General features: G+C 30.6%; 5 protein-coding genes and 1 pseudogene across 5 annotated transcripts; 4 read left to right on the top strand and 2 right to left on the bottom strand.

Moving 5' to 3' along the window:
- Positions 1-823: 823 nt before the first annotated feature.
- On the bottom strand, positions 824-1,291 carry LOC147806218 (protein CFDP2-like). The gene has a single exon (XM_087149599.1). It carries the CDS (start codon positions 1,289-1,291, stop codon positions 824-826), a length of 468 nt encoding a protein of 155 aa, XP_087005725.1.
- A 964-nt stretch (positions 1,292-2,255) lies between these two features.
- On the top strand, positions 2,256-5,128 carry LOC147806217 (uncharacterized). Its single transcript, XM_087149598.1, has 3 exons — positions 2,256-2,376; positions 2,815-4,630; positions 4,732-5,128. Exons 1-3 carry the CDS (start codon positions 2,256-2,258, stop codon positions 5,126-5,128), a joined length of 2,334 nt encoding a protein of 777 aa, XP_087005724.1.
- Positions 5,129-6,078: 950 nt separating this feature from the next.
- Positions 6,079-9,601, top strand: LOC147806216 (uncharacterized). The gene is made up of 2 exons (XM_087149438.1): positions 6,079-6,375; positions 8,860-9,601. The coding sequence occupies exons 1-2, from the start codon at positions 6,337-6,339 to the stop codon at positions 9,334-9,336; spliced, it is 516 nt and encodes a 171-aa protein (XP_087005564.1). The 5' UTR covers positions 6,079-6,336; the 3' UTR covers positions 9,337-9,601.
- Positions 9,602-15,519: 5,918 nt separating this feature from the next.
- On the top strand, positions 15,520-17,531 carry LOC147806215 (uncharacterized). Its single transcript, XM_087149597.1, has 3 exons — positions 15,520-16,111; positions 16,856-17,144; positions 17,210-17,531. Exons 1-3 carry the CDS (start codon positions 15,520-15,522, stop codon positions 17,529-17,531), a joined length of 1,203 nt encoding a protein of 400 aa, XP_087005723.1.
- Positions 17,532-20,983: 3,452 nt separating this feature from the next.
- On the bottom strand, positions 20,984-22,396 carry LOC107450415 (rhomboid-related protein 4-like; annotated as a pseudogene).
- A 121-nt stretch (positions 22,397-22,517) lies between these two features.
- LOC107447581 (Fanconi anemia group J protein homolog) lies at positions 22,518-26,252 on the top strand. Its single transcript, XM_021146434.4, is given in 2 exon segments — positions 22,518-24,164; positions 24,166-26,252. Coding segments are annotated over 2 exon segments (2,709 nt in total). The 5' UTR covers positions 22,518-22,995; the 3' UTR covers positions 25,706-26,252.
- The last annotated feature ends 310 nt before the right edge of the window (positions 26,253-26,562 follow it).

Genomic DNA, 26,562 nt, shown 5'->3' with positions numbered 1-26,562 from the left:
TTATATGTATTTTTTATAATTCATATTACTTTGAAATCTTGTTAAAAGTGCAATTTGATTTTTTTTTATTTTAATTGTGTCATCATAGGGAAAGTTTTGCAAAAAGATAATTGAAAAATTTTTGATAGTAGTTAAAAAAATTTCGGCGAGGGGGGATGTAACATAAAAAGCTTCCATTAATCTTTTTATGTTAGTTTCTTCGTTATAAAACAACTCCTGATTTATTACTACTTAATTCTTCGAATCGAAGCATTTTATGATACTTTTAAAGAAACCACATCCTGTTTCTAAATCTATTTTTAGCCAACTATACATAAATTTAAATGAAGATATTTTTCCTTTTAAGCCTTGTGAGAATCGCGTGATCTATTTAATTAACCAATAGTAATTTCTGAGATTTCCCTCTTTTCCCTAAATAAAGGCATTTTTGGATTTTTTGCAAGATTTTCCCTACCAGAAAGACTGTTTGCTGATGGAGTAAACATCACTTTTTCGCTCCCACTCAACTAAAGAATGATCAAATAAAAGTTACTCTGATTTAATTAAAATCCTGTGTTTGTTTTCCTGCTCGGTCCGACTGCATCATTTTACATATATATATATATATATATATATATATATATATATATATATATATATATATATATATATATATATATATATATATATATATATATATATATATATATATATATATATATATATATATATAAATTTAAAAAAACACTTAATAAAATTTTTAAGTAAAAAAATCGTTGATGTAGATCGATTTTGCGCCTTTTTGAAATAATGCGCCCATGGCATTCGCCATACTTGCCATACCCTAGATACGCCACTGCCTGTGCTCAGCTTCCTTTCCAATTTTAGCATTTAAGTCACCCAAAATAATTTTGATGTCGTTTTGTGGACAGGAGTAATATAGAGAATGCAGGTTCTCATAGAAAAGTTCTTTCTCGTCTTCAGTAGGTGCGTGGGCATTTATAAGAGTGTAATTAAAGAATTTTCCTCTTAGCCTAATTTTACATAACCTTGAAGACTTTGGCACGAAATCCATGACAAGATGCCGAATGTGTTTGCCCACAACAAAGCCCGTTCCAAAAATATGCCTCTTCTTATCACAGCTATAGAAGACTGTGTGATTTCTCTTCTCGATTATTCCATCGTTAAGCCACCTCATCTCTTGCAGAGGCATTACATCAGCCCTGTAATTATCCAGCTGTTCCGTTAAGAGTTGCAGCCCTTTGCTTTTATACAAAGAGCGAATGTTCCATGTTCCGATTCTCAGTTCCATGTAAGATTTGCCAGGCCGTCTTCTAAATTTCGGTCCGGATTCATTGACTTGAGACTTCGCAACAGAATTTTTTTACAGGGTAGGGTTGTTAGCCCTACGCCCAACCCCAAACCTGGAGGACCAGGGTGTTCCTCTTTGTCTGGTGTCTCTCCTCCGACCTGTCCGGCTTGGGTGACCCTGCCAGTAGCTAAGCTACCGCCGGCATAGCTCTCGGGATCGACAACACACACAAACCACACCACCACGATAAGGTGGGAACACCGACAGGTGGATTGCAGAAATATAGGAAACCTATTAATTGCATATTTTTAAGTTTATCATAAAATAGGGATGCGTAACTTTTTTTAATGTGAAGGGCCACTTGCACAGTACGTAGATTAATGAAGGGCTGAGCACATATTTAGTCATGTTAGCGGCAAATCTGATAATTTTTATCTAAACATTATTGTTCTAAGTATACCAAGTATTTTTATCAGTAAATTTATAGATATATATATAGTAGGATATAGATTTTAACAAAAAAGCTTACAAAATAAAAACGAAAAAAACCAAAAAAAAAAACCGCATTTTATCAAGTAAAATAAATTTGAATTAAAAGAAATTGTGCCAAATTAAAAGAAATTGTGCACTCCTATCATAAATACTAAGATATACTTAACAAATAAATCAAACTAAAAAAATGCTAAATTAATTTAATCAAAATTTGGAAACATACAGATTATTGAATTTGTAGATGAAGGTATAAGAAAAATATTTGTGACAAACATGTAAAAATCTGCAACAGAAAATTTTTAAGTATATAAAAACAAGTAGCAGTTTTCTTTTTTAAATTTTAGCAAATAAATATTAATAATTGTTCAATATCTCCGAAATATAGCGCCAACTTGGCATCTTTGTCTCAGCATCCTCGCCACCGTTTGTTGTAACCCTAATCAGTTGAAAAATTAGTTGTTGATCTTATAGCATGAGCGTGCATAGAAATCAATACCAGCATAGAAATCAATCAATTGGTATCGAACATCAATGGTCCGTCGAGCCGGAGATGGAAAAAGAAAAACTAAATAGATCGAAGCGTGCCGTCAAAGGTACCATAACAAAGTTAGAAACATACATTGACCAGACGAAGAAACATAATTCAACTCAATAAGAAGTGAAGTCTAAGCGTGTGGAACAATTATATAAAAAAGTTGATGAATTGAAGGATGGTCTAAAAGATATAAGTGACCCAGAGATAACTGAAATAGAAACTGATTTAGAAGGAACAGTAGACAGACTCGAAGCTTTGGAGGTAAGAATTAAAGATATTCTTAACTCTTTGATAATTAAACCTTCAATAAATAATTGTGAAAATGAAATATCTCAGGCTGATTCGAAAACAAAACTAGAAATTAAACTACCTGAGATACCACTACCGGTATTTCACGGTAAATTTGATGAATGGCCCAATTTTAAATTGCAATTTGATAACATTATAACTAAAAACAATGATTTAAATGACTCTCAAAAACTGCATTATTTGAAAGCGTCATTGCTGGGCGACGCTAAACGTCTCGAAACTGTTGACGATTCTTTTGAGTCACTTTTAAAAGCATTAGAAAATAGATTTGAGAATAAACGTCTCCTAACTGAGACTTACATAAATCAAATTTCGGAAATTGAAAAACTTACAAATGAATCAGCTGGAGATATTAGAAACATGGTAGATATTTTAAAGAAAAATATCAGAGCTTTGAAGCTTCTAAATTTTGATCGTAATAATTTATCTGACATACTTTTGCTTAACATCATTTTGAAAAAGGTAGACCGAGAAACTAGAAAACAATATGAACAAACGATCGCATCAAATGAAATACCAGAACTGGATAACTTTTTAGAATTTTTAGAAAAAAGAAGCCAAATTCTTGATAGTATTAGTCGAACAGCTTCTTCTTCAATTTATAAACATAAGCAAGCTGTTAATAAGAGTAAATCTTTCCTGAATTCGAATAATAATCCTAACTCTTGTGTAATCTGTAAATTACCGCACATGACTTATAAGTGCAATACCTTTCAAAATATGAAGGTTTCGGATAGATTTAATGAAATAAAACGTTTAGATTTGTGTATTAATTGCTTAAAGAATAATCACAAAGTTAAAGACTGTAAATCGAAAAATTCTTGCTTCGTTTGTAAAAAACGCCATAACACTTTACTGCATATTTATGAGATTTCTTCCCCGCCTCCCACCTCCTCAGTTTCTACGATGCCAGGCGCCGATCAAGCATCTGTTTCGCAAGTGCATGATTCATTCCCACAAGAACATTCGAACACTTTTTCAAATTATTTAGTATCAAAAAAGAAACAAAATATTCTCTTGCCTACTGCAGTTGTTTATATTAGAAATGAATTGGGAGACTATTATCCATGCAGAGCGATTCTGGATTCCGCTTCTCATCTTTCTTTCTGTAAACAAAAATTAGCTAATAACTTAATGTTGAAAAAGGAAAAAATAAATGCTTCTGTTTCGGGATTGAGCGATATTTCGGTAAATATCAAACAAAAGATAACCACTGTAATTAAAAACAATAGTGGGAGTTTCTCAACATCTTTAGAATTTTTAATTGTTCCTTCGATCACAAATTTAACGATAATTAATCCGGTTGAAGTATCTAATATTAAGATTCCATCGGACATTAATTTGGCTGATCCAGAGTTTAACACACAAAAGGAAGTAGAATTAATTATTGGTTGCGAACTCTTTTTTGAAATTTTAAAGCCAAATCAGTTTCGATCGGCATGTAGTAATTGGTTGTTTCAAGAAACTGTTTTTGGTTACATAGTCGTAGGGAGCTCCGATAATAGTACAAATAGAGCATATTGTGGATTAACGCTTAGTTCAGATATAAATTCGGAAAGCCTTGATAAACAGCTACAAGCATTTTGGAATATAGAAACTGTTGAGGAGCCCTCTGTTGAACATAGTGTCGAATTTGAGTTATGCGAAACTCAATATAAAAATACTCATTATCGAAATCATGAAGGGCATTACATAGTACAGTTGCCTTTGAAAGAGGATCCCGCTTCGCTCTGTGATTCTAAAGCCGTTGCCGAAATGCGTTTAAATCAGTTATGGAAAAAACTCTCGAAAGATGAGGAGTTGCAATCACTTTATAAATCATTCTTAATGGAATATGCTGACTTGGAGCATATGCAATTAGTTGTAGAACCACCTGATAAAACCGCTTCATATTTTTTACCGCATCATGGTGTACTTCGCCCAGATAGTAAAACCACTAAGTTGAGAGTAGTATTTAACGCTTCCTCCAAAACGACATCGGGTCTTTCTTTAAATGATATTTTGTACAAGGGCGGTACTATACAACAAGATTTATTTTCAATACTTTTGCGATTCAGGCAACATGTATATATGTGTTCACTACTGACATTTCTAAAATGTTTAGGCAAATTTTGATTCACCCTGATTATCGGAATTTACAGTTGATATTATGGAAGAACAGCGTGAATGACCCAGTGCAAACCTTCAAACTGAACACTGTTACATACGGAACTTCTTGTGCACCCTACTTAGCAACCAGAACTATTATACAATTAGCCATTGATGAGGGGAATAGCTTTCCCTTAGCCGCTGCTGTAATAATTAGAGACACTTATATGGATGACATTTTGTCAGGTAGTTCAGACTTTCAAGAATTTCAATTACTACAAGAACAGTTAGTAGACCTGTTTAAAAAGGCGGGTATGAGCTTACACAAGTGGTGCACTAACACTTCAAATATTTCTAATTCCATACCATTAGAAGACCAAGCCTATGATTTCTCTTGTGAGCCACCTAAGTAGTAATAGCCGGGGTATAGGGGACGGAAGTGACGTCATCACCCTAAGTCAACCGGAGCTTATTTCTGCATCAACCGGAATTTGCTTATTTCTGCCCGCCTATAACCGGAAATTGCTTATTTCTGTCCGCCTACAAACCGGAAGTTGCTTATTTCTGCCCGTTTGCTTATTTCTGCCCGCCTGAAAATCGAAACTTCGTCTGCAGCGTCATGGGGAGCTTATTTCTTTTTTTCTTAAGCCTAATATATTTTTAGTTTCGGTTTCTGTTTTTAATTTAGTTTCGTTTTTTAAATATTATTTAATTTATTAGTTTTTTTGAGGGTGGCAACACTTATTATTTTTATTAGTTTTTAAGGATGGCAACACTTGTAAACTTTGTTATTTGGGGTGAGATATTGTATATTATGATGTTATGACGTCATCTTTTATTACGCAACACATAAATGATACCATGCTTTTGATCTAGTGGCACCATCTATGTGGGAATAAAATAACTTTAAATCTATTTTATTATTTAAATCTGTTTTTAATATTATTTAAATCTGTTTTTAATATTATTTAAATCTGTTTTTAATATTATTTAAATCTGTTTTTAATATTATTTATTAAATATAATTAAGGCTGAGGATCGAACTCACGCCATCAAAAAGCCTTCGTGGGTCAGTAGTTGGATATCATAACCACTGACCCATGAATGCTTGGTTAGATATGTGTTAATAAGTTAAACTTTTGTATTCTGAACACGTGTATAAATGAAAATGATTTGATAACGATATCATCCTACAGTTTCATCGATATATTTTTCACTTAACCTTTTGACAGTTATTAAATAATTATTTCTGCCCCACTTAATGTTATTATAACTTTCTCTGGGTGGCAACGGTACTGACCATACACGTGTTAAGATTTGACGTGTATTGTGTGATAGCACAACTACTGATTACAGAGCGAGTCATTCTGATAACATATAACAAGCTAGATCTTGGTCTATGACGTATGTGTTGAATTCAGTTCCTTTCACTTGCGCTGGTAAGTAGTTAAGCATGTGACAGTTTAACATTTTTCTGATTGGTTGTTAGAGTTATACTTTCATGATTTGGCAACTAGAAGGATAGAGTGAATTAATTTCCCCTACTTATATTAGTATTTCACTTGTTCTTCTGTTGTGTCTCGATTAAGTTTTTGAAAGTTTTTCAATTCACCAGGTTGTTATGGACGGATATTTAAAGAGAAAACATGCTGAAACTGAAGTAAGTACTATTGATTTCTTAGTAATTTACTATGCTTTTAAATTTATTGTTAATAGAATTGTTTTATTTTAACTTCTAGCACTAATTCGTTTTTACGCAGAGCATGTGACAAAACTTAGTTAACTTTAAAAATTTTATAACTATGTTATTTTTATTATATTGATGATAAATAGTATATTGATAATGTTAAATAGTATTATTTATAAAACTACTGAGATGCGCTAATCTGTATCTTTAATTAACCAAGAGAAAGTAAATTGCTTTGTACATTTTAATTAATTATTTTTATTTTGTTAGTAATAAAAATTACTCATCTTCTTAGTTACAAATTAGGAATAGTTTTTATTTTTTTTTCATTACGTAATCTAAATGAAGTTAATATTTGTTAAATTAACTTTCCATTTGTTAAAATTTATTAAGTATGACTACTGCGAATATTAAAAGTATTAGAATCAAAGGTATATTAATTTTAAATTAATAAATATTAGTTTATACGATTAGATACTTTTATCCCTATCGTTTGGATTTACGGCTATCAATGTTGTCATTTTTGAACCCAGAAGACAATGGAACTCCTAGATCTTGAGACAATACATGTCTTCGAAGAGAACTTTGTGAGTACCCATGTTATATGAGGAGGAAGACTACGAAAACCTCCTACCCTTAGTCCGACGACAAATAGTGGGATTGGTTTCGTTAACCAGTATCCTGTGAATGTACAGAGATCAGAGGAAAACTTAAGGTTTCAATAAAATAAATTTGAATAATTTAAGAAATACTATATGAATTCTAATGGTGTCATCTATACTTAAAATGTTAGAAAGAGACTATATTAATAACTCTTAATTTTAGTTATTTTTTAACATAAATACAGTTGATATAAATGACTATAATTATTATTTACCTATTTAATATTACCTATTATTAACCTATTCAATAAAAAATATACCCTTTAATAATTAATACCAAAAAGTTTCATAAAAACTAGAAACTCATTACAAAAATATAAAAATTATTTTTGAAAAACTAGAAATTTTTCACAAAAAATAAAATTATTTTCTGAAATATTAGAAAATCTCCCTCAGTAATAAAAATATTTTCTAAAAACTAGAGCATTTTGTTAAAAAGAATAAATAACGACATATTTATATTATCAATTATATATTAAATTTCCTTAAAATTTCAAATGAATTATTTTAAATCTAAGAAACATGTAATGGGAATTTTTGCCGCTTTAAATTCATTTATATTAAAAACATGTAATGGGAATTTATCGTTTTATTACGTCGTTTTATTCAGTTATTACAATATACGATTCATTTATTACAATATTATTACAATTACGTCGCTTTATTCATTTATTTCATCGTTTTATTACAATTTAATATTATAATAATGCAAATAACTTACTTTATTTTCAAATTAGGAGTTAATATTTAAATGATACTGATTACAGAACTTGAACATGTTATCTATTTCTCACAAAATTTTACAAAGATAATGTCTATCCGGGACGTTTGGGGCTTATCCACGTTTTATCAATTAGTCATAATATCATAGTGCTTCATACTTGTTATAGAACGTGGGAATAAAATTATTTCTTAGAAAATTGTTAAGAAACATATGATGTATGCTCGCAGAAGTGATTGGGTGAAACTTTGAATAAAATGTTATTTATTTTATTAAAATATATTTTGTCTTTATTGATCATTTTCACATGTGAAAAAGTTTATATTATCAAGAAAAAATTACACTCTTTAATAACTAATACAAAAAGTTTCAGAAAAATATATAGAATTTTCTGAAAAACTAGGAGATTTTAGCAAAAACTTAAATATTTTTATAAAACTAACAAATTTTTAACAAAAAAAAGTAAAAATATTTTCTTGAAAGAGAATTTTTTTTTTGTAAAAGCATAAATATTTTCTTAAAAGATAGAAAATTTTTAACAAAAAGTTAAAATTTTAAACAAAAAGTTAAAATTTTTAACAAAAAGTTAAATTTTTTTCTTAAAAGATCGAAAATTTTTCTAAGAACATAAATATTTTCCTAAAAGATAGAAAATTTTTTGCAAAAACGTAAATATTTTCTAAAAAGATAGAAAATTTTGGGAAAAAGTTTGAAATATTTTTATAAAATTAGCAAATTTTTAACAAAATGTTTAAAAGATAGAAGATTTTTTGTAAAAACATAAATATTTTCTCAAAAGATAGAAAATTCTGTTAAAAAGTTTGAAATATTTTTATAAAACAAGTAAATTTTTTTGCAAAAAGTAAAAATATTTTCTTAAAAGTGAACGTTTCATATTCGTTTTTGTAAAAAGGTTTATTTTAGACAGAACTCAGGAGGTAAAGACTTTTACTTTGCAAATAAATTCTTAATCGTAGTAATCGAAAGGAGTTATGAACATTATCATAAACATTTTAACTGTGTGTTGTTAATTATTTTTCTTGGTGACTCAAAATTTTCTTTTTTTTATTGTAGGAAGGAAACAGAAAAGGATTCTCAGCTTTAGTCATTGATTTTGAAGGTTTTCAACTTTCATCAGGGGCATACATTGTCAAAGAACTTGCTTTTCATGCTGTAAAAGGTAATTCCATTACCGGAGTGTGTACATTCCAACCACCGTTTCCGTTTGAAGAACTTCCAACACAACAGAAAATGCAATATTCTTGGACAGTCCGAAATATTCATCAAATAGATTGGAACCAAGGAGAATTACCCTACGTTAAATTTCATACTATGTTGACTTTTTTGTGTGATATGTATTCACATATCTATGTGAAAGGACTCGGAAAACGGAAATTTTTAGAAATTCTAACTAGCAGAGTGTTTTACAGTTTGGAAGATTTTGGCTGTCCTAAAGTAGATGAACTGATACCAACTTTTTCATCGTGCACTATACATTCACCAGATTTTAAGCAAAAGCATTTGGGCGATTTCTACAAGACCTATAAATAAGACAAGCACTCGGAATTCAGCATAAAGTTGTTCCTGGAAGTAATATAGTAAATCTTATAAATGACTTTTTTGCGAAATAGAAAATCAGCTCCAGTGGGGGGAAATGTATTTTTAAAAACATTAAACGATGTTCTATTACCAGCAAATTTATATGTAAATAGAAAAATTGTATAGTAAAAATAAAATTTTTAAGAAAGCCGTGATGTATGCTCGCAGAAGTGGCGAGGTGAAACTTTGAATAAAAATGTTATTTATTTTATTGAAATATATTTTGTCTTTCTTTATTGAGCATTTTCACAGGTGAAAAAAGTTTATATTATCAAGAAAAATGTCACCCATTAATAAATAATAAAAAAAGTTTCAGAAAAATATCTAGAACTTTTAGAAAAACTAGGAAATTATTACAAAAACATAAATATTTTCTTAAAAGATAGGAAAATTTTGTTAAAAAGTTTGAAATATTTTTATAAAACTAGCAAATTTTTAACAAAAAGTAAAAATATTTTTTTAAAGGGGAAATTGTTTTTATAAAAACATAATTACTTTCTTAAAAGATAGAAAATTTTTAACAGAAAGTTAAAATATTTTATTAAAAGAGAAAATTTTTAGTAAAAACATAAATATTTTTCTTAAGAGATAGAAAATTTTGTTAAAAAGTTTGAAATATTTTTATAAAACTAGCAAATTTTTAACAAAAAGTTAAAATATTTTGTTAAGAGAGAAAAATTTTTGTAAAAACATAAATATTTTCTGAAAAACTAGAAAATGTTGTTAAAAAGAAATAAAAATGTTACATTATTTCCTAGTTCGTTAAGATTTTAAGATGATTACTTTAAGTTAGATCAATAAATATTTTCTATAAAATCATTTTAACATTAATTTTGAATCATGAAGGCAGGAGAATCCGTTGGTTCTATGAAGCATTCATAGAGATGGGAGTGTGGGACAAGGACCCATATTTAAATACTACTTTCTACAAAGTTCATCCTCAATCCAGACTCCCATCTCTATGAATGCTTCATAGAACCAACGGATTCTACCAAAGCATTCATAGAGATGGGAGTCTGGATTGAGGATGAACTTTGTAGAAAGTAGTATTTAAATATGGGTCTTTAATGACAAACGACGAGCATGTTGGGAAATGGGAATTTCATCCTTTAAAATAATATTCATTTTAATATCCGAGGATTTAATCTGAGACGGTTTATAATTGTTAATCAAAATAAATAACTGATATATTTATTACGTATGTGAGATAAATCTATTTCATTGAGGTCAATAGCATTAAATATCTGAGTTAAGAAAGAAAAAGTTTCATTAATGGGCGAAGCCTCATTAATATTCGAATTTTCCGAAGTCAAAACAGAATCAGAAAAGTGAGCCTTTCTTTGATCATAAATTAACATAGAATCGCATCTGGGCATTACACTAGCCTTGAAGGGAGACGCTCTGACTGAGTTTTTAAAAGTTTCGGTTTCACTTCCGAAGGGTGAATTTTTCACGCGAGAAATGATTTTATTAACGTTAACTGTTTTTGGGGTAGAGGTATATTTAACAAATAATTTACCATTAGCAAAATTGATATCCAAACAATTAAGCACATCCATTCCGATTATAAAATCGAATTGCATTTTATCAATAACATAAATATTAGCATTAATCGTAAAATTATCTATACCTATGTTTGTATTAAACCAACCTAATGGGGAAATAGGCTCTTTACTTATTCCCGATAAAATAATATTAGACAATTGGAGGGGAATAGGAGGAAATTTTTGATATAATACATCACTACACATGGTTATTTCACTGCCTGTATCAATAATTGCATTAATTTCACTGTTAAATATTACAATTTTTTTATCAATACGAGTTGGTAGAATTATATGTACGTTTCTTTCGGTACATTCATGACTGGAATGACCTGATTTATTACAGTTTCTACACTTTTTGATTACTTGATCACATTTTGCACTTATATGCCCATAATTGTGGCAGTTATAGCATTTGATATGAGACATATCTTTAATTTGATTCGGATTATTCAAACCAGGAGAAAAGGAAGAGATGGGTGTGTTTCGTTTTTGTTGCATTGGAAATGTTTTGGTTTTAAAGATTGAATTCTTATTAGAGGTGTCTACTTTTTTTGTTATTATTCGCGCGTTTTCGTATGTTTCAAGCTTATCAATCAATACACTTAATTCAGTTATTTGGTGTAAATCATCCAATAAATGTTCGCGGATATCTGACGGTAATTTTCTTCTTACTTGGTCAACGACCATATATTCTTTTAGCTTGTCAAAGTCTGTTATTTTCAAACCGCTAATCCACTCGTCAAAATATTGGTTTAATTGATATGCGAAATATCGCCAAGAAACATTTACTTTTTTTTTATGGAAAGAAAATTTCTGACGGAATTGTTCCGGGGAAAGTTTAAAGCGTTTCAGAAGCAAAGTTTTAACAAAATTATAGTCTGCAGTTAATTGTTCAGGCTCTTGAGCAATTATTTGAACAATGCTCAGTGGGAGAAGTCCCATTAAATACGTGACGAATTCAGTTTTATTTATATTTATTCTGTTTGCTTGACGCTCAAACAATTGTAAATAGGTACTGATATCGGTTTCGTTGGCATCAAAACTTTTAATTAGTTTATATAAGTCACTTGTTTTTTATGTTTCTGTTGCTGGAATCGGAGTTCCGTTTTGCCGATTTAAATTTTCCGCTTTAAGCTTTTCAAGCTGAATTTCCTGTGCTAATTTTTCTTTTTCGGCCGTCGCTTTTTCCAAGCGTTCCGAAACAATATTTTCTAACACATTTTTCGTAAATATTTCATCATATTTAGCATCGGAAGTAATTAGCTGTGTTATATTGATAATTTTAGGATTAGGGGGAAGTGTAATCTCTAATTCTTCTGCTAGTTTTAACAGATCTTCCTTTCTAGATCTGGACAAGAAGCTCATTATTTTATTTTACTCTATAATTCACACAGAATAATAGTAAAAAAAATATAGTACTCACAGGTTCGTGATTTTCCTTTATCCAATTACAACTCACACTTCTGACACCATTATGTCAGGTTTATATGCCGAGTTACTTCAAACTACACCATAATGCGATGATGTTGGTTATCATCAACTAATTCAATTAACCATATGATCAATAACAATAACAATAATATTTATTCCTCAATAACAATATGAGTCACATAGACTCTAACCACTAAGGTTCGAACCACACAGGTTTCAGGTTTTACCTAAAAACAACCAGTTTCACTTAGAAACTACATCAACTGACTAACTCTTCATTTACATCGAGAAAGTTCGTTGCTTTTTGTTAAAGAGAGCGACATCTGGCGTATTGACAGAGAGGCTGTAGTCTCGCATGTTACATATATATATATATATATATATATATATATATATATATATATATATATATATATATATATATATATATATATATATATATATATATATATATACTATAATCAGATTTTAAAAAAAATCAGATTTAAAATGCAGTGTTATTATACATATTTTGACTCATAAACAACAATATAAACTTAGCAACAGATATCCGAGCAAACGATAAGCATAGAATTGTAGTAGAATTTCAAAGCAAAATTGCTATTTTAAAGATATTTCAATTTTCAATGATTTATTTATAAGAGAAATTATGAACATTTTACTCAACTAATCAGCTTGCATACTGCAACATTGAAACATATACATTTAAGCAAAATAAAAGAATAGTTATATTTTAATAAATTACAAACAATAAAATATACTATGCATAACCTGCTGTAACGATTCACAAGTAAAGTTACCCTAAACAGCGACGAGAAATATTTCGATTGTTCTCTCTTATTGCTAAGCCTACACTAATAGCTTCTAAGAATATCCTCCAACCTCCAACTTAAACTATTTAAGATCAGGAGGTATCTTTAAAACAAAAATAATAAAATTTAAGTTTGAAAATCGAAGCATATTTGATTAAAAGTGATAAAACCAAATTAATAAATGTCAAGCACACTTACCGAATTTCGAATACACTTTCGATTGTCAACACACACGCCATTTGCCGGCTCGCACGGAACTCTGGGAATTGAGCTAGTTAATATGAAGTGTATTTTAAACAACCTTAAAACAAGCTTAGGTATAAATAAAATGACTTCATACACCTCAATAAATACCTCACTCTCGTTGGTTGAAATAAGGTTGATTTTTTTATACCTCATAAATACCTCTTTTGTTACAAGTGTAAGAAAAACAACCTGGTATACCTTGGAAACTACCTCATCAGTCTGGTTGATATGAAGTGATTTTAAAATAACCTCAAAATAAGCTTAGGTATAAATAAAATGACTTCATATACCTCAATAAATACCTCACTCTCTTTAGTTGAAATAAGGTATATTTTTTATACCTCGTAAATACCTCATTTTCGCTAGTTGAAATAAGGTTGATTTTTTTATACCTCATAAATACCTCTTTTGTTACAAATGTAAGAAAAACAACCTCGTATACCTTAAAAATAACCTTATCAGTCTGGTTGATATGAAGTGATTTTAAAACAACCTCAAAATAAGCTTAGGTGCAAAAAAATGACTCCATATACCTCAATAAATACCTCACTCTCTTTAGTTGAAACAAGGTAAAAATTTTTATACCTCAAAAATACCTCTTTTGTTACAAGTGTAAGAAAATAAACTTGGTATACCTCAAAAATCCCCTTATCAGTTTGGTTGATTTGAAGTGAATTTTAAACAACCTCAAAACAAGCTGAAGTGCATAAAAAACAACCTCGTACACCTTAATTACAACCTTTACGAGGTATAATTTTTATTGCTGTTTTCTGTGCAACCTTAAATATACCTCAAATCAACCTTAATACCTCAAAAATACCTCAAATCAACCTTAAATATACCTTAAATTTTCGTAAGGGTAACTACTTACCAGCGCAAGTGAAAGGAACTGAATTCAACACATACGTCATAGACCAAGATCTAGCTTGTTATATGTTATCAGAATGACTCGCTCTGTAATCAGTAGTTGTGCTATCACACAAAACACGTCAAATCTTAACACGTGTATGGTCAGTACCGTTGCCACCCAGAGAAAGTTATAATAACATTAAGTGGGGCAGAAATAATTATTTAATAACTGTCAAAAGGTTAAGTGAAAAATATATCGATGAAACTGTAGGATGATATCGTTATCAAATCATTTTCATTTATACACGTGTTCAGAATACAAAAGTTTAACTTATTAACACATATCTAACCAAGCATTCGTGGGTCAGTGGTTATGATATCCAACTACTGACCCACGAAGGCTTTTTGATGGCGTGAGTTCGATCCTCAGCCTTAATTATATTTAATAAATAATATTAAAAACAGATTTAAATAATATTAAAAACAGATTTAAATAATATTAAAAACAGATTTAAATAATAAAATAGATTTAAAGTTATTTTATTCCCACATAGATGGTGCCACTAGATCAAAAGCATGGTATCATTTATGTGTTGCGTAATAAAAGATGACGTCATAACATCATAATATACAATATCTCACCCCAAATAACAAAGTTTACAAGTGTTGCCATCCTTAAAAACTAATAATAAAAATAATAAGTGTTGCCACCCTCAAAAAAAACTAATAAATTAAATAATATTTAAAAAACGAAACTAAATTAGAAACAGAAACCGAAACTAATAATATATTAGGCTTAAGAAAAAAAGAAATAAGCTCCCCATGACGCTGCAGACGAAGTTTCGATTTTCAGGCGGGCAGAAATAAGCAACTTCCGGTTTGTAGATGGACAGAAATAAGCAACTTCCGGTTATAGGCGGGCAGAAATAAGCAACTTCCGGTTGAGGCAGAAATAAGCTCCGGTTGACTTTGGGTGATGACGTCACTTCCGTCCCCTATACCCCGGCTATTACTACTCACCTAATGCCATTAAATCCCTTGGGGTTATCTGGAACCCAAATTTAGATTATTTTACTTTCAAGGTTGATGTAAATATACATGACTCATACACCAAACGAAAGGTCTTATCCACCATCTCACGCTTGTTCGACCCCCTTGGATTTCTTGGTCCCATTCTAACCAAGGCTAAATTTTTTCTCCAGAAACTCTGGATACTCAGATTGGAATGGGATGAACCGCTTCCAGATTCAATGGCTAAGGACTGGCAGTGTTTTGTTTCTACTTTACCTGCCATTGAAAACATGCAAATTCCTCGTCATGTGGGGGAGAAGAGTGGAATCGTGATTTGCGGCTTCTCCGATGCATCAGCCGTTGCGTATGGAGCAGTTCTGTACATGCAATCAAGTTCGGGAGAAACATCATATACGAGACTTTTGTGCAGCAAGTCCCGCGTTTCACCAGTAAAGCCTATCACGATCCCTCGCTTAGAATTGTGTGCCAGTGTTTTATTGGCACAGCTTTTGAACAAGATTCTGAAGTCTCTAACCTTGCCCATTCAACAAATAATGTTGTGGACAGATTCTACAATTGTGTTGGCATGGCTTCAACGGTCACCTGATCAACTCAAGACTTTTATCAGCAATCGAGTTAAAGTAATACAAGAACTAACTAAGAACTGTCATTGGAATCACGTTGCATCTGATAAAAATCCTGCAGATGTCCTCTCTCGTGGTCTGAATGCTTCGGAAATTTCCTCCCATGAACTCTGGTGGTTCGGACCAGATTTTTTGAAACAAGATCTGAATATTGTTCCAATAGATTTTGAAAAACTCTCTTCGGACAGTGAATTTTTACAGGAACTCAAACCCCCTGCCAAAATACTTCTAACTTCTTATAAACTTGACCTAATTGACAATATTTTAAATCGTAGCAATAATTATACTAAAATTTTGAATGTTTTAAGTTATGCTTTCAGATTCATATTCAACTGTAGAAATCCAGGTAACAAAAGATATGGTAAGTTGTCCTCTAATGAATTGAAAGAGACGGAGTCCTTTTTAGTTAGAACTGTACAAGCATCTGCTTTTAAGGAAGAAATAGAGGCCATTTCCAAGGGCAGGGCTTTTTCAGGTAAAAGTCAACTTAACTCTTTAAATCCTTTCCTTGATGGTCATCAAATTGTCAGAGTCGGTGGTCGTTTGCATAATGCTGCTCTGGATTATTCTCAAAAGCATCCAGCTATACTTCCTGCAGACCATCCTTTCACTAAATTGTTAATGACTCATTTGCATATCAAAAATCTCCATTTAGGACCTCAAGCGTTATTATAATGCACTAGAGAAAGGTTTTGGCCACTTCGTGGTCGATCGATAGCTAGGAAAATTGTTCATAAATGCATAGTTTGTTTTAAACATAAACCCCTTGTTACAAATCAACTTATGGGAACCTTGCCTCGAGAAAGAGTAAACCCTAATTATCCTTTTTTGCATTCTGGTGTTGATTATTGCGGCCCTTTCCAAATTAAATATAAACACCAGAGAAAAGGGAATTTCCAACGGATTTATGTTGCAATATTTGTGTGTTTAGCCTCGAAGGCGATTCACTTAGAAGTGGTTTCCGATTTAACAGCCGATGCTTTTCTTGCTACTTTAAAGCGTTTTGTGGCTAGGCGTGGCAAATGTGCTACGATATCATCTGATAATGCAAAAAACTTTGTTGGGGCTAGTAGGGAATTGCAGCGATTGCAGGATTTAACAAGATTTCCTGACGAAAAACTAGCATCCTATTTGGCATCTGAAGGGATAGTTTGGAATTTTATTCCTCCCAGAGCTCCAAATTTCGGGGGCTTCTGGGAGGCAGGGGTCAAATCCTTTAAGTTTTACTTAAAACGAGCTACAGGAAATCTAAAATTAACATTTGAGGAATTCCTTACAATAACAGCACAAGTCGAAGGAATCCTAATTCTCGGCCATTAACACCTTTGTCAGATGATATTGATGACCTGGATGTTCTGACACCAGGGCATTTTTTGGTTGGAAGATCTATAACTGCCATAGCTGAACCATGTTTGTTGGATAAATCGGAAACCCGACTTTCTCGATGGCAAAGGTTGACAAAAATTGTTCAATACATTTGGTCTAAATGGTCTCGCGACTATTTGAACAATTTGCAACAAAGAACAAAATGGAAAGTAGAGAAAACCAACATAAATTTAAATGCGATGGTTTTAATAAAGGAGGATAATCTTCCTGTAAATCAGTAAAGCTTGGGACGAATTTTAAAGCTATTTCCTGGAACGGATGGAAAGGTTAGAGTAGCGGAGATTAAAACAAGCAAGGGGATTGTTAAACGTAGCATTAGTAAATTGTGTATTTTGCCATTGGACAATTAAAAAAGATGTGTGTTAATTTTCTCATTATGTGTACCTACAGCATTTATTCAATCTTTGTAAATTTTATATTGGAATATGTTTATGTACCATTGTTATGCTAATTTGTTTGTTTATTGAATATAATTCAACGGCGGGTGGATGTTCAATATCTCCGAAATATAGCGCCAACTTGGCATCTTTGTCTCAGCATCCTCGCCACCGTTTGTTGTAACCCTAATCAGTTGAAAAATTAGTTGATCTTATAGCATGAGCGTGCTCGTAGCACCAATCATAATAAAATCTTTAATACAGTCCATATCATTTGTTAACAAACGAACCAGCATAGAAATCAATCAATTGGTATCGAACAATAATCAAATGAGCTAGGCACAGCTGAAAACCAAAAATTAAGAAAATATTTTCCATTTAAGTAAAATACAACAATAAAAATTCTCACAATTATGCAAATCATTTCATGAACAATTAACACCTTCTTTGCAGCTGAGTGTAGGTGGTTATACTATATATTTATCGTTGAAGTGTGGTAATTTGTAAAGATAAAAATTTTGTATTTTAGTTTTTAAATTTTAAAATAAGATTTTAATAAACGATACGTTATTGTCATGAAAAACATAATATTTTCTACAATGAAAATAATGTACTGATTATATACATTTTGCTACCACTTGAACTGTTTCACCGATACAAACTGCAAACACAATTTTGCAACACAATATCGTGCGTTTCACTATGAACACGTTAAATCAACAATAAATAAGTAGCAACACTCCAGGCGGGCAAACTTTCACAAAATAAGGAACTATGATGAACAATTAAAAACAAGAAAAATTTGAGATACTTTATTCTCAGTAAAATAAAAAGTAAATAATAACAGTCCTCAATACAATATTTAAACACTTGTGTAAGTAGATATTTAGATTCAAAATTTTCTAAATCAGTTAATTAAAAAATTTTTTTTAATAAGTTCAAAAAAAAGCAAATGAAAGAGAAAAATTTTAAATTTTCAAATTACAAAGTTGCAAGTTCATCCTACAAAATTTAATATTGAATTTGCACAACTATAACTGTTATAAAAATTCACTTTAATAAACTGATCTTACTTTAATTTAATAAGATAACTGATGAAACAGGATCAACAATGGAATTATTTCCATCATGGTCATAGAAAGGGATTAAAAAATAAATTTCAAAAAACGAAGTTACTTTTCAGATTTATTGAATTTGATACCAACTGTTATAACAATATTAAAATGTGTTGAAAAAGATGGCAATTCTCTTGAAGATCAAAAAAAGATCTGACTATAAAAGTTCTATAAGCTTCCATGATGAAGAATTTGAAGACTGTTCCTTAAAAAAGATATTGCAGTAGATTAGATGTTATAATCTTATTAATTAGAAAAGTTTACTTCAATAAACTTAATGACAAAAAGAAATTATAAAATCAAACTTTGAACTCAATTTTATTTTAACAGTTATTGTATGACTAAATATTAGCATATTTAGCTAATATAATTCAAATTATTGATCTATGTAATGAAGAATAATAAAAAGTGTAAAAATAAATTTTGTTTTGTGACTAAACTTTCCTACCTGATTTAGATTGCAAAGTACTTGTTTAACAATTTTCTCTTAAATTGTTAAAATTAAGAATTTTAAGTTCTTTTTCTTCAAGTTATCAAATCTGTTATAAAGACATTCTTGATATGATTTATTATTAATAAAAAAATACTAACTAAATTTTTAGATAGAGTTTTAAAGAGTAAGATTTTTTAATCAAAGATAATTTTTTTTAAAAAAAAGGTTATGATGTTTGTAAACTGAATTTGAAATTACGTAATATATGTATACCATTTTAAAAGCACTGATAGATTAAGATATCACAACAATCTTTAAATAAATATTGCCAATTTCAGTTAAATATATATATGTATTTAAATTTCAATAAGAAAAACCAATAATATTAACCAAGAAAAAAGAATCAGTAATGTGTAACCAACAATAACAAGAAAATAGTAACATAGAATGTAATAATATTGGTATTAGTACTAATAGGTTAAGATGTTACAATAGTCCTCAAATAAACATTGCTAATTTCAATTAGGGTACCTATTAAAAAAGTACAATTCTTTTTAAAGTTTCAATAAGAAAAAGCTATAATATTAATCAAGAAAAAAATAATTAAATTAGAAGACAATGTGTAAACAAGATTAACAAGAAAATAATAATATTATGGAATGGGATAATTTTGGTATCAGTACCCATTCCAAAATTTTGTGACAACCAGACAAGGTAAAGCAATTTAACAACAAAAAAAGTCAGTGTAGGCAAATTTTAAGAGGGAAATATATTACCACTTTTGAAATTCGAATTACTCCATGGTGACTACAGTAGATATATTCAAGTACTGTTATAATAGGAATATCCTTCACTTACATAAAATTAAATGTTTACATTTTACGCAAAACAAGAAGTAATACAATGATTACAACAAAACTATTGAACATGAAAAATTGACATTATTCTTAAAAATTATAAGATAAAAAGGGAAAAAACATATTGAATTTATGCAACAGCTTTTTAATTCAGCTACTTATTAAAAAATTATTAATGCTTAAAACGAGCTTCTCTTTTCGAACGTAATTCATCAATGTCAGGATAAAATCCTGCAGGTGGTGAAGTATTAATATTATCACTAAGGCCCGGATTTGCATTTTTTATCCTTTAGAGCATTTTTTTAGATTTATAGGGCATTTTTCATTAAATTTTTTGGCTTATTTTGCATTTTAAGACATTTTTCCAATTTTTTGTTAATTTTTTCCAATTTTTATTATTTTTTTATCATTACACTGGCTTCCAAACAGTGAAGAAAATCTCTAGGATATTAACAGGTGAAGCAGCATCTTTTCAAATTGAAGAAGAATTGTCAGTAAGTGAGACCGTCTTTTTCAAAGTACGCACCAATAACATCAGTAGACGTTGAAAAAGCTTCTCCAGGAATAAAAATTTACTTTCAGACAAGAGACGCTCGTTTACATTTCAAAATATCAACAGAAAAAATTACATAATCCAATGTAATTCTGATATTTAGTAATATTATGAGATGGAAGTTGTTATATTCATTAAAGTTTCTATACAAAATGAAAATGTTTTGGAGTCAATATATTTTCCTTTTTTTGTTATTTTAGGATATAAAACATATTTTTCAAACTTTAATGAACGTAGAACAAGTATTGCATTGCTTTATATTTTTTGAAATGACTCATAATAATTTTAAAAAGTAAAACATTGTTTTAGTTAAATATTTTTACTTTATTTAAATCATGTCATAAGGCATTTTTAGCGCAATTTTCGCACTTTTTAAGGACATTTTTTGCATTTTAAGGGCATTTTTTGCACTTTTTTAGGGCATTTTTTGCACTTTTTAAGGGCATTAATTGGGATTTTTTAGGTCATCAAAATCCGGGCTCTAATTATCACCAAATATAAATCCTGGAGGGGGAGGAGGAGAAGAATTGTTAGGAGGTGAGGTAGCAGAAGACGAACCTCGACTGCTAGATCTAGGACTGCCATGCATGCTTTCTTCCATAGCTCGCCGAATTTGTTCTTCTTCACTCATACCACGTGGTATATATTGGTTATATCTTTCACTGGTAGAGTCAGATGACTCAGCATATTGATTATATCTTCCACCAGAATATCCCGATGATTCCGCATACTGGTTATAACTTCCACTGGAATATCCAGATGGTTCAGCACGAGGTGTAAAACGTGGACCAGATGGAAACAGTATAGGTACCTTTCGCAACTGAATAAATTAAATCCATCACTAATCTTAATGGTCCCATCACATAAGCTGTTCCAACAAGAATTCCAGCTAAGTATCCGTAAAAGGACACATTTGGTACAAGTAACTGTATCAGTACCAGCTCAAACCATACGGCATACCTGGTGGGCACAGTTATGGGTATGCCCATTATTTGAGTAAAACCCCGATCATAATAAGTAGTCAATACTTTTAATGCAAATATAACACCAGAAAATCCAACGGCACACTGCTCTTCGTAATCTAGATATTTGTTTGAAAATATATTTAATGCCACCAGTACTGAGTTTGTAAGTACAGTAAATACTGATAAAATATAAAGGAATTTTACACTCCCAAATCTTCTTTCTAACGATTGTCCCTTTAGGGCGAAGGATACCATGTTGTAATAAAGATGCCAGTCATCCCCATGTTCTAAGGCAGCAAAAACAAGACGAGAATATTCTTTCTTTGTCCAAACTCGATAGGCACTAACACAAATATCTGTTGGTTTGTACCATGGTAATTTGAAGAGTCTTAAAAATATAGCAACTTGGAGTCCAATAGCACTTAGAGTGACTGGAGGTATCCGATCTATGCCAATGACAGCGAAAAGCTGATACATTACGAGCATAACTCCCATGCCAGGTTGTCTTCTCCTGTTTTGAAACATTTTTTTTTAAATGTTGAATCAAGAATAGATATTTAGTCTAATAATATATTTACAAAATTCTAATTCCAAACTAAAAAAGGGAAAACTCTGAAACGACATTTTAAAAGCAAACAACTCCATGCACATATATAGAAAGACTGAATACAATACTGAGACTGTCAGAAACAAGTAAATTTTAAAGTACGAGAATTTACGTCATTAGTTACGTGATATTCAACAAATACGAAATTACTTCGTAGAACGATTTTTTACTTCTTGTGTTAAGTTCTGATTGGTCAGAATGTTTTGGAAAATTCTTCATTTCAGTTCTAGCATTTGCAAAAAGCTTAAAATACTATTTCTAAAGATTTCATAATTAACGCTTGAATTTTAACCCAATAGACATGACAATTTTCACATGAAGTTAAACCAATGTGAATCGAAGCGAAATGATTATATTTGTTTCAAAACACTGCCGCCGGGAAAAAAGAGAATTTGAGAATAAAAACAATAGTTTTCACGTGATCGTCACATTATTTGACTGAATTATAACTTAAATTTTTTATAGCTGAATTATAAAAAAAGGACAAACTGTGAATTAAATATGCGAAATTATGTTGCATTAAAAAATAGCATTTTAAAATATCAAGAGCATTCCAGCAATTAATTGTAGTTGTGATGGTCTGGTTGTTAGAATCAAACTGTTTTTCTTTTTATTCTCGAATGTAATAGACTAGCATGTGTTACCTTATATTAAATATATTATTTCCTAAAGTTTCAGAATTTGTCTGTAACTTAAGTGATTAGTTACTAAAGAATTACTGTACTGTTTAATTAACTAAATAGTTTCTTGTGATTTTGAGCAGGGTGCCTTTTTAAAAATGGCAGCTGTTGATGAAAGTTCCAACAAAACGCCTATTACTTCAGATGTTGTTTCCAAAGCTTATGTCATTAGCGGGGTTCCAATTGTATTTCCTTATAAAGCTTATCCATCTCAAATAACAATGATGGATAGAATTGTTAAATGCTTAAATAAAAGAAACAATTGTCTCTTGGAATCCCCTACTGGTTCAGGCAAAAGTCTTGCTTTATTATGTGCCAGTTTAAGTTGGCTTAACCAAACTAAAAAGAAAATCATGATTCATAACGAAAAATTGGAAGAACATCTCAACTCCCTTGGAGTTACAGTAGAAGATAATGAAAAGTGCCCCGTTCATTACTGCAAAAATCGTAATAACAAATATGATAAGGACAGTGGGTTATCTGAACAAGCTAAAAACAGTTCATTATCAGATTCATCTAGTGGGAGACCTTTTGTCACAACAATAAGACCTATTGAAAAAGAATGTGAAACTTTAGATGAGCAGAGGAAATCAGTGCAAGCTTCATCTAGCAGTAAAAGAAGTTCCATAAGCTTCCATGATGAAGAATTTGAAGACTTTGCTCCTTCAAAAAGATATCGCAGTAGCTTAGATGCCTCAACCTACTATAAGTCTGCACAGTTGAGTTCTAACAACTCATTTCCTAATGAACTATTGAATAATATGCCTACTACTGCTGACTCTGACAATAGGGCAAGCAGCAAATCTTCTATTAATACTGATTCTGCACTTTGCACATGTGATCTTAAAAAAGAAAAGATGAAAATGAATGTTGCTAGTGACACCAATCTACCAGCTTAACTTCCTACTATATATTTTGGTACAAGAACACACAAACAGGTAGAGCAAATTATTCATGAGCTTAAGAAGACGGCCTATAAAGATTGCAAAATGTGTATCTTGTCTTCTCGGGAAAGAGCTTGTATTCATCCGGAAGCGTCACGCACTGATAATAAAAATGAGGCTTGTGAAGAGCTTCTCAAGGCTGAAGGTGGTCCAGCTTGCAAATATTATCGAAATGCTAAATTTGTAACTCACAACCGTCCAAGCAGCCTTTCAACTGCTTTTGATTTAGAAGATTTTGTATCAATCTGTAAGAAACAAAAATGTTGTCCTTATTACAGTTCACGAGAGCTAATATCTGCATCAGACATTATTTTGTCCTTATAATTACCTCGTTGATCCTCTTTTACGTTCTGCGGTGTCAATTAGCCTAAAAGGAAGCATAATAATTATGGACGAGGCACATAATATTGAAGATAACGCTCGTTCGGCTGCAAGTAGTAGTTTTGATGTTGTGAGTTTAGAAGAGAGTGGTGCTAATTTAGAAAAGGTTGGGCGATACTCAAAATTGGATGGACAGTCATATTTATATTTTAGTGACATTTTTAAAAGTATGACTAATTGGTTAAAAAGCCATTCAAATAATTTGACAGATTATCAGACATTTGAATCTTCCGCTAAAGTATATGAAGGCGATGATATGCTTGCTGTATTATCCCATGTGAGAATTGGGCCTGACACATTCAAAGAATTTGATCAAAAATTTGAAAGTGTTCTCTTTCTTGAAAAAGATAAAGAAGCAGTAGAAATTATAGATTTAGACCAGCCCAAGTTGTCTTCAACTGCATTAGCTGTTATGAAAAAATTAAGAGAAATTCTTAACTTTCTGTATAAAGCCAATATGGTGTACGTCCCAGATTATCGTCTTGTTGTTTTGAAAACCAGGCGTGTTGGTCAAAGGCTTAGAGGTAATAGACACTTAGTTGTTCCAGCAAATGACTTAGAACTGACCTTAAACTTTTGGTGCCTAAATCCAGGTGTTGCATTTTCAGACATTAAGGATTGTATCCACTCTTTAATTGTTGCTTCTGGCACTTTATCACCCATGGCGTCCTTTGAGTCGGAACTTGGCACAACTTTCCATACTACTTTAGAAGCTAATCATGCTGTTAAAAAATCTCAACTTTGGATTGGCACTATTGGTAAAGGACCAAACAATGTGTCCCTAAATGCTACATTTCAGAATACTGGAACATTTACATTTCAAGATGATGTTGGGTCTTTAATACTGCAAATATGTTCCATTATACCTCATGGTGTTTTATGTTTTTTGCCATCTTATAACCTGATGGACAAATTAATTGACAGATGGGAACAAACTGGCCTATTGGAAAAATTATCAGGAAAGAAAGAAGTATTATGCGAACCTCGTAAAATTCAATATTTTCAGACCGTTATGGACGAATTCTATGGTGCTATAAGTTCTAGCAAAAATGGCACGGGTAATGGGGCTTTATTTTTTGCTGTTTGTCGAGGAAAAGTTAGTGAAGGATTTGACTTTGCGGATGAAAATGCTAGAGCTGTCATAACTGTTGGAATCCCATTTCCCAGTTTTAAAGATTCTCAAGTTGATCTAAAGAAAAAATATAATGATAAATATTCATCTCAGAGGAATATTTTATCTGGTCAAGAATGGTACGAAATTCAGGCCTTTAGAGCTATAAATCAAGCCCTCGGACGGCGCATTCGCCATCGAGACGATTTTGGTGCTCTCATATTAATTGACGAGCGCTTTCAAAAATGCATTCGCTATCAGAACAGTTTATCCAAGTGGATCAGAAAAGATTTATTACATTTTACTTATAAAGATGCACTGGAATCTTTAAACATGTTTGCTATTGATACTGGTTTAAAAGCTTTGGAATAAATAAACAGCTAAATTTCTTAAACAAATAATATCCACACAAAAAAAAGTCATGATTTTTGAGAGAAGTTTTCAATATCGGTAATTTTCAGTAAGTTTTTATTTAATGACAAATTAATGTTTGCAAAGTAATTTATATTTTCTAATAATATTCAATGACAATATTCAATATAAGCATTGATGATTTTACACAGGAAACTAATAACAAAATTAATTATTTTTTTCTTGTGAATTATTTTAAAATAATTTATTGGCAATTTGTTTTATATTTTTTAATGCAAAATTTGTATTAGTAAAGTTAATAAAATAATGTTAGGGCAATTAATGCAATCTTTGCCTATCATATTTTAATCCACTTTTATGGAGATGAGATATCTTTTATTTGATTTCAAGCAAATGTATTTGAAATAACATATTTTAGTATAAATTTTAATTCAAAATTTATTTAAATGCTATGTTAATGACTTGTCATCATGTTTTGCAATTTGTATATGCTTACACTTTCTAAATCTTGCGGCTACAAAAAAATAAATAAAAAAATCACAGAAAATTGTCAAATTTAGTTATTTTTTTCTCAACCTTTTGTTCCAAAGTGATTCTTAAAGACATAATAGAATGATTTTTAAATTTGTATATTAGCTGTCGAATGATGTTGGTATTTGTTCTATTTCACAAATTAATGTTGTTATTTCTTTCAGAAAATTGAAGGCAACCTTCATATTTTGCATTTTCATATTGATATCCTCTTATATTGGCAACAAATTTAATGTTGATAATATAATGTTTTTTTTTTGTTTAAAAATATGTAGTGTAGCGATACAAAACAAAAGACAATATAACAAAAAGAAATAAACATTTAA

Source organism: Parasteatoda tepidariorum, chromosome 8 (assembly GCF_982258835.1).
Source record: "Parasteatoda tepidariorum strain Cologne lab strain chromosome 8, Ptep-v5.0, whole genome shotgun sequence".
NCBI lineage: Eukaryota > Metazoa > Arthropoda > Arachnida > Araneae > Theridiidae > Parasteatoda > Parasteatoda tepidariorum.
This window is presented reverse-complemented; position numbering and strand designations above follow the sequence as displayed.

Excerpts from the sequence above, each read along its gene's own strand:
- LOC147806218 (XM_087149599.1), bottom strand. The coding sequence starts at position 1,291 with ATGGAACTGAGAATCGGAACATGGAACATTCGCTCTTTGTATAAAAGC.
- LOC147806215 (XM_087149597.1), top strand. The coding sequence starts at position 15,520 with ATGGCTAAGGACTGGCAGTGTTTTGTTTCTACTTTACCTGCCATTGAA. Across the intron at positions 16,112-16,855 it reads TGAAAAACTCTCTTCGGACA|CCTCGAAGGCGATTCACTTA; the intron begins GTGAATTTTTAC and ends TTGTGTGTTTAG. Across the intron at positions 17,145-17,209 it reads GCAGGGGTCAAATCCTTTAA|CACAAGTCGAAGGAATCCTA; the intron begins GTTTTACTTAAA and ends TTACAATAACAG.
- LOC147806216 (XM_087149438.1), top strand. The coding sequence starts at position 6,337 with ATGGACGGATATTTAAAGAGAAAACATGCTGAAACTGAA. Across the intron at positions 6,376-8,859 it reads GAAAACATGCTGAAACTGAA|GAAGGAAACAGAAAAGGATT; the intron begins GTAAGTACTATT and ends TTTTTATTGTAG.
- LOC147806217 (XM_087149598.1), top strand. The coding sequence starts at position 2,256 with ATGAGCGTGCATAGAAATCAATACCAGCATAGAAATCAATCAATTGGT. Across the intron at positions 2,377-2,814 it reads ATCGAAGCGTGCCGTCAAAG|CGTCATTGCTGGGCGACGCT; the intron begins GTACCATAACAA and ends ATTATTTGAAAG. Across the intron at positions 4,631-4,731 it reads CTTTCTTTAAATGATATTTT|GCAAATTTTGATTCACCCTG; the intron begins GTACAAGGGCGG and ends TAAAATGTTTAG.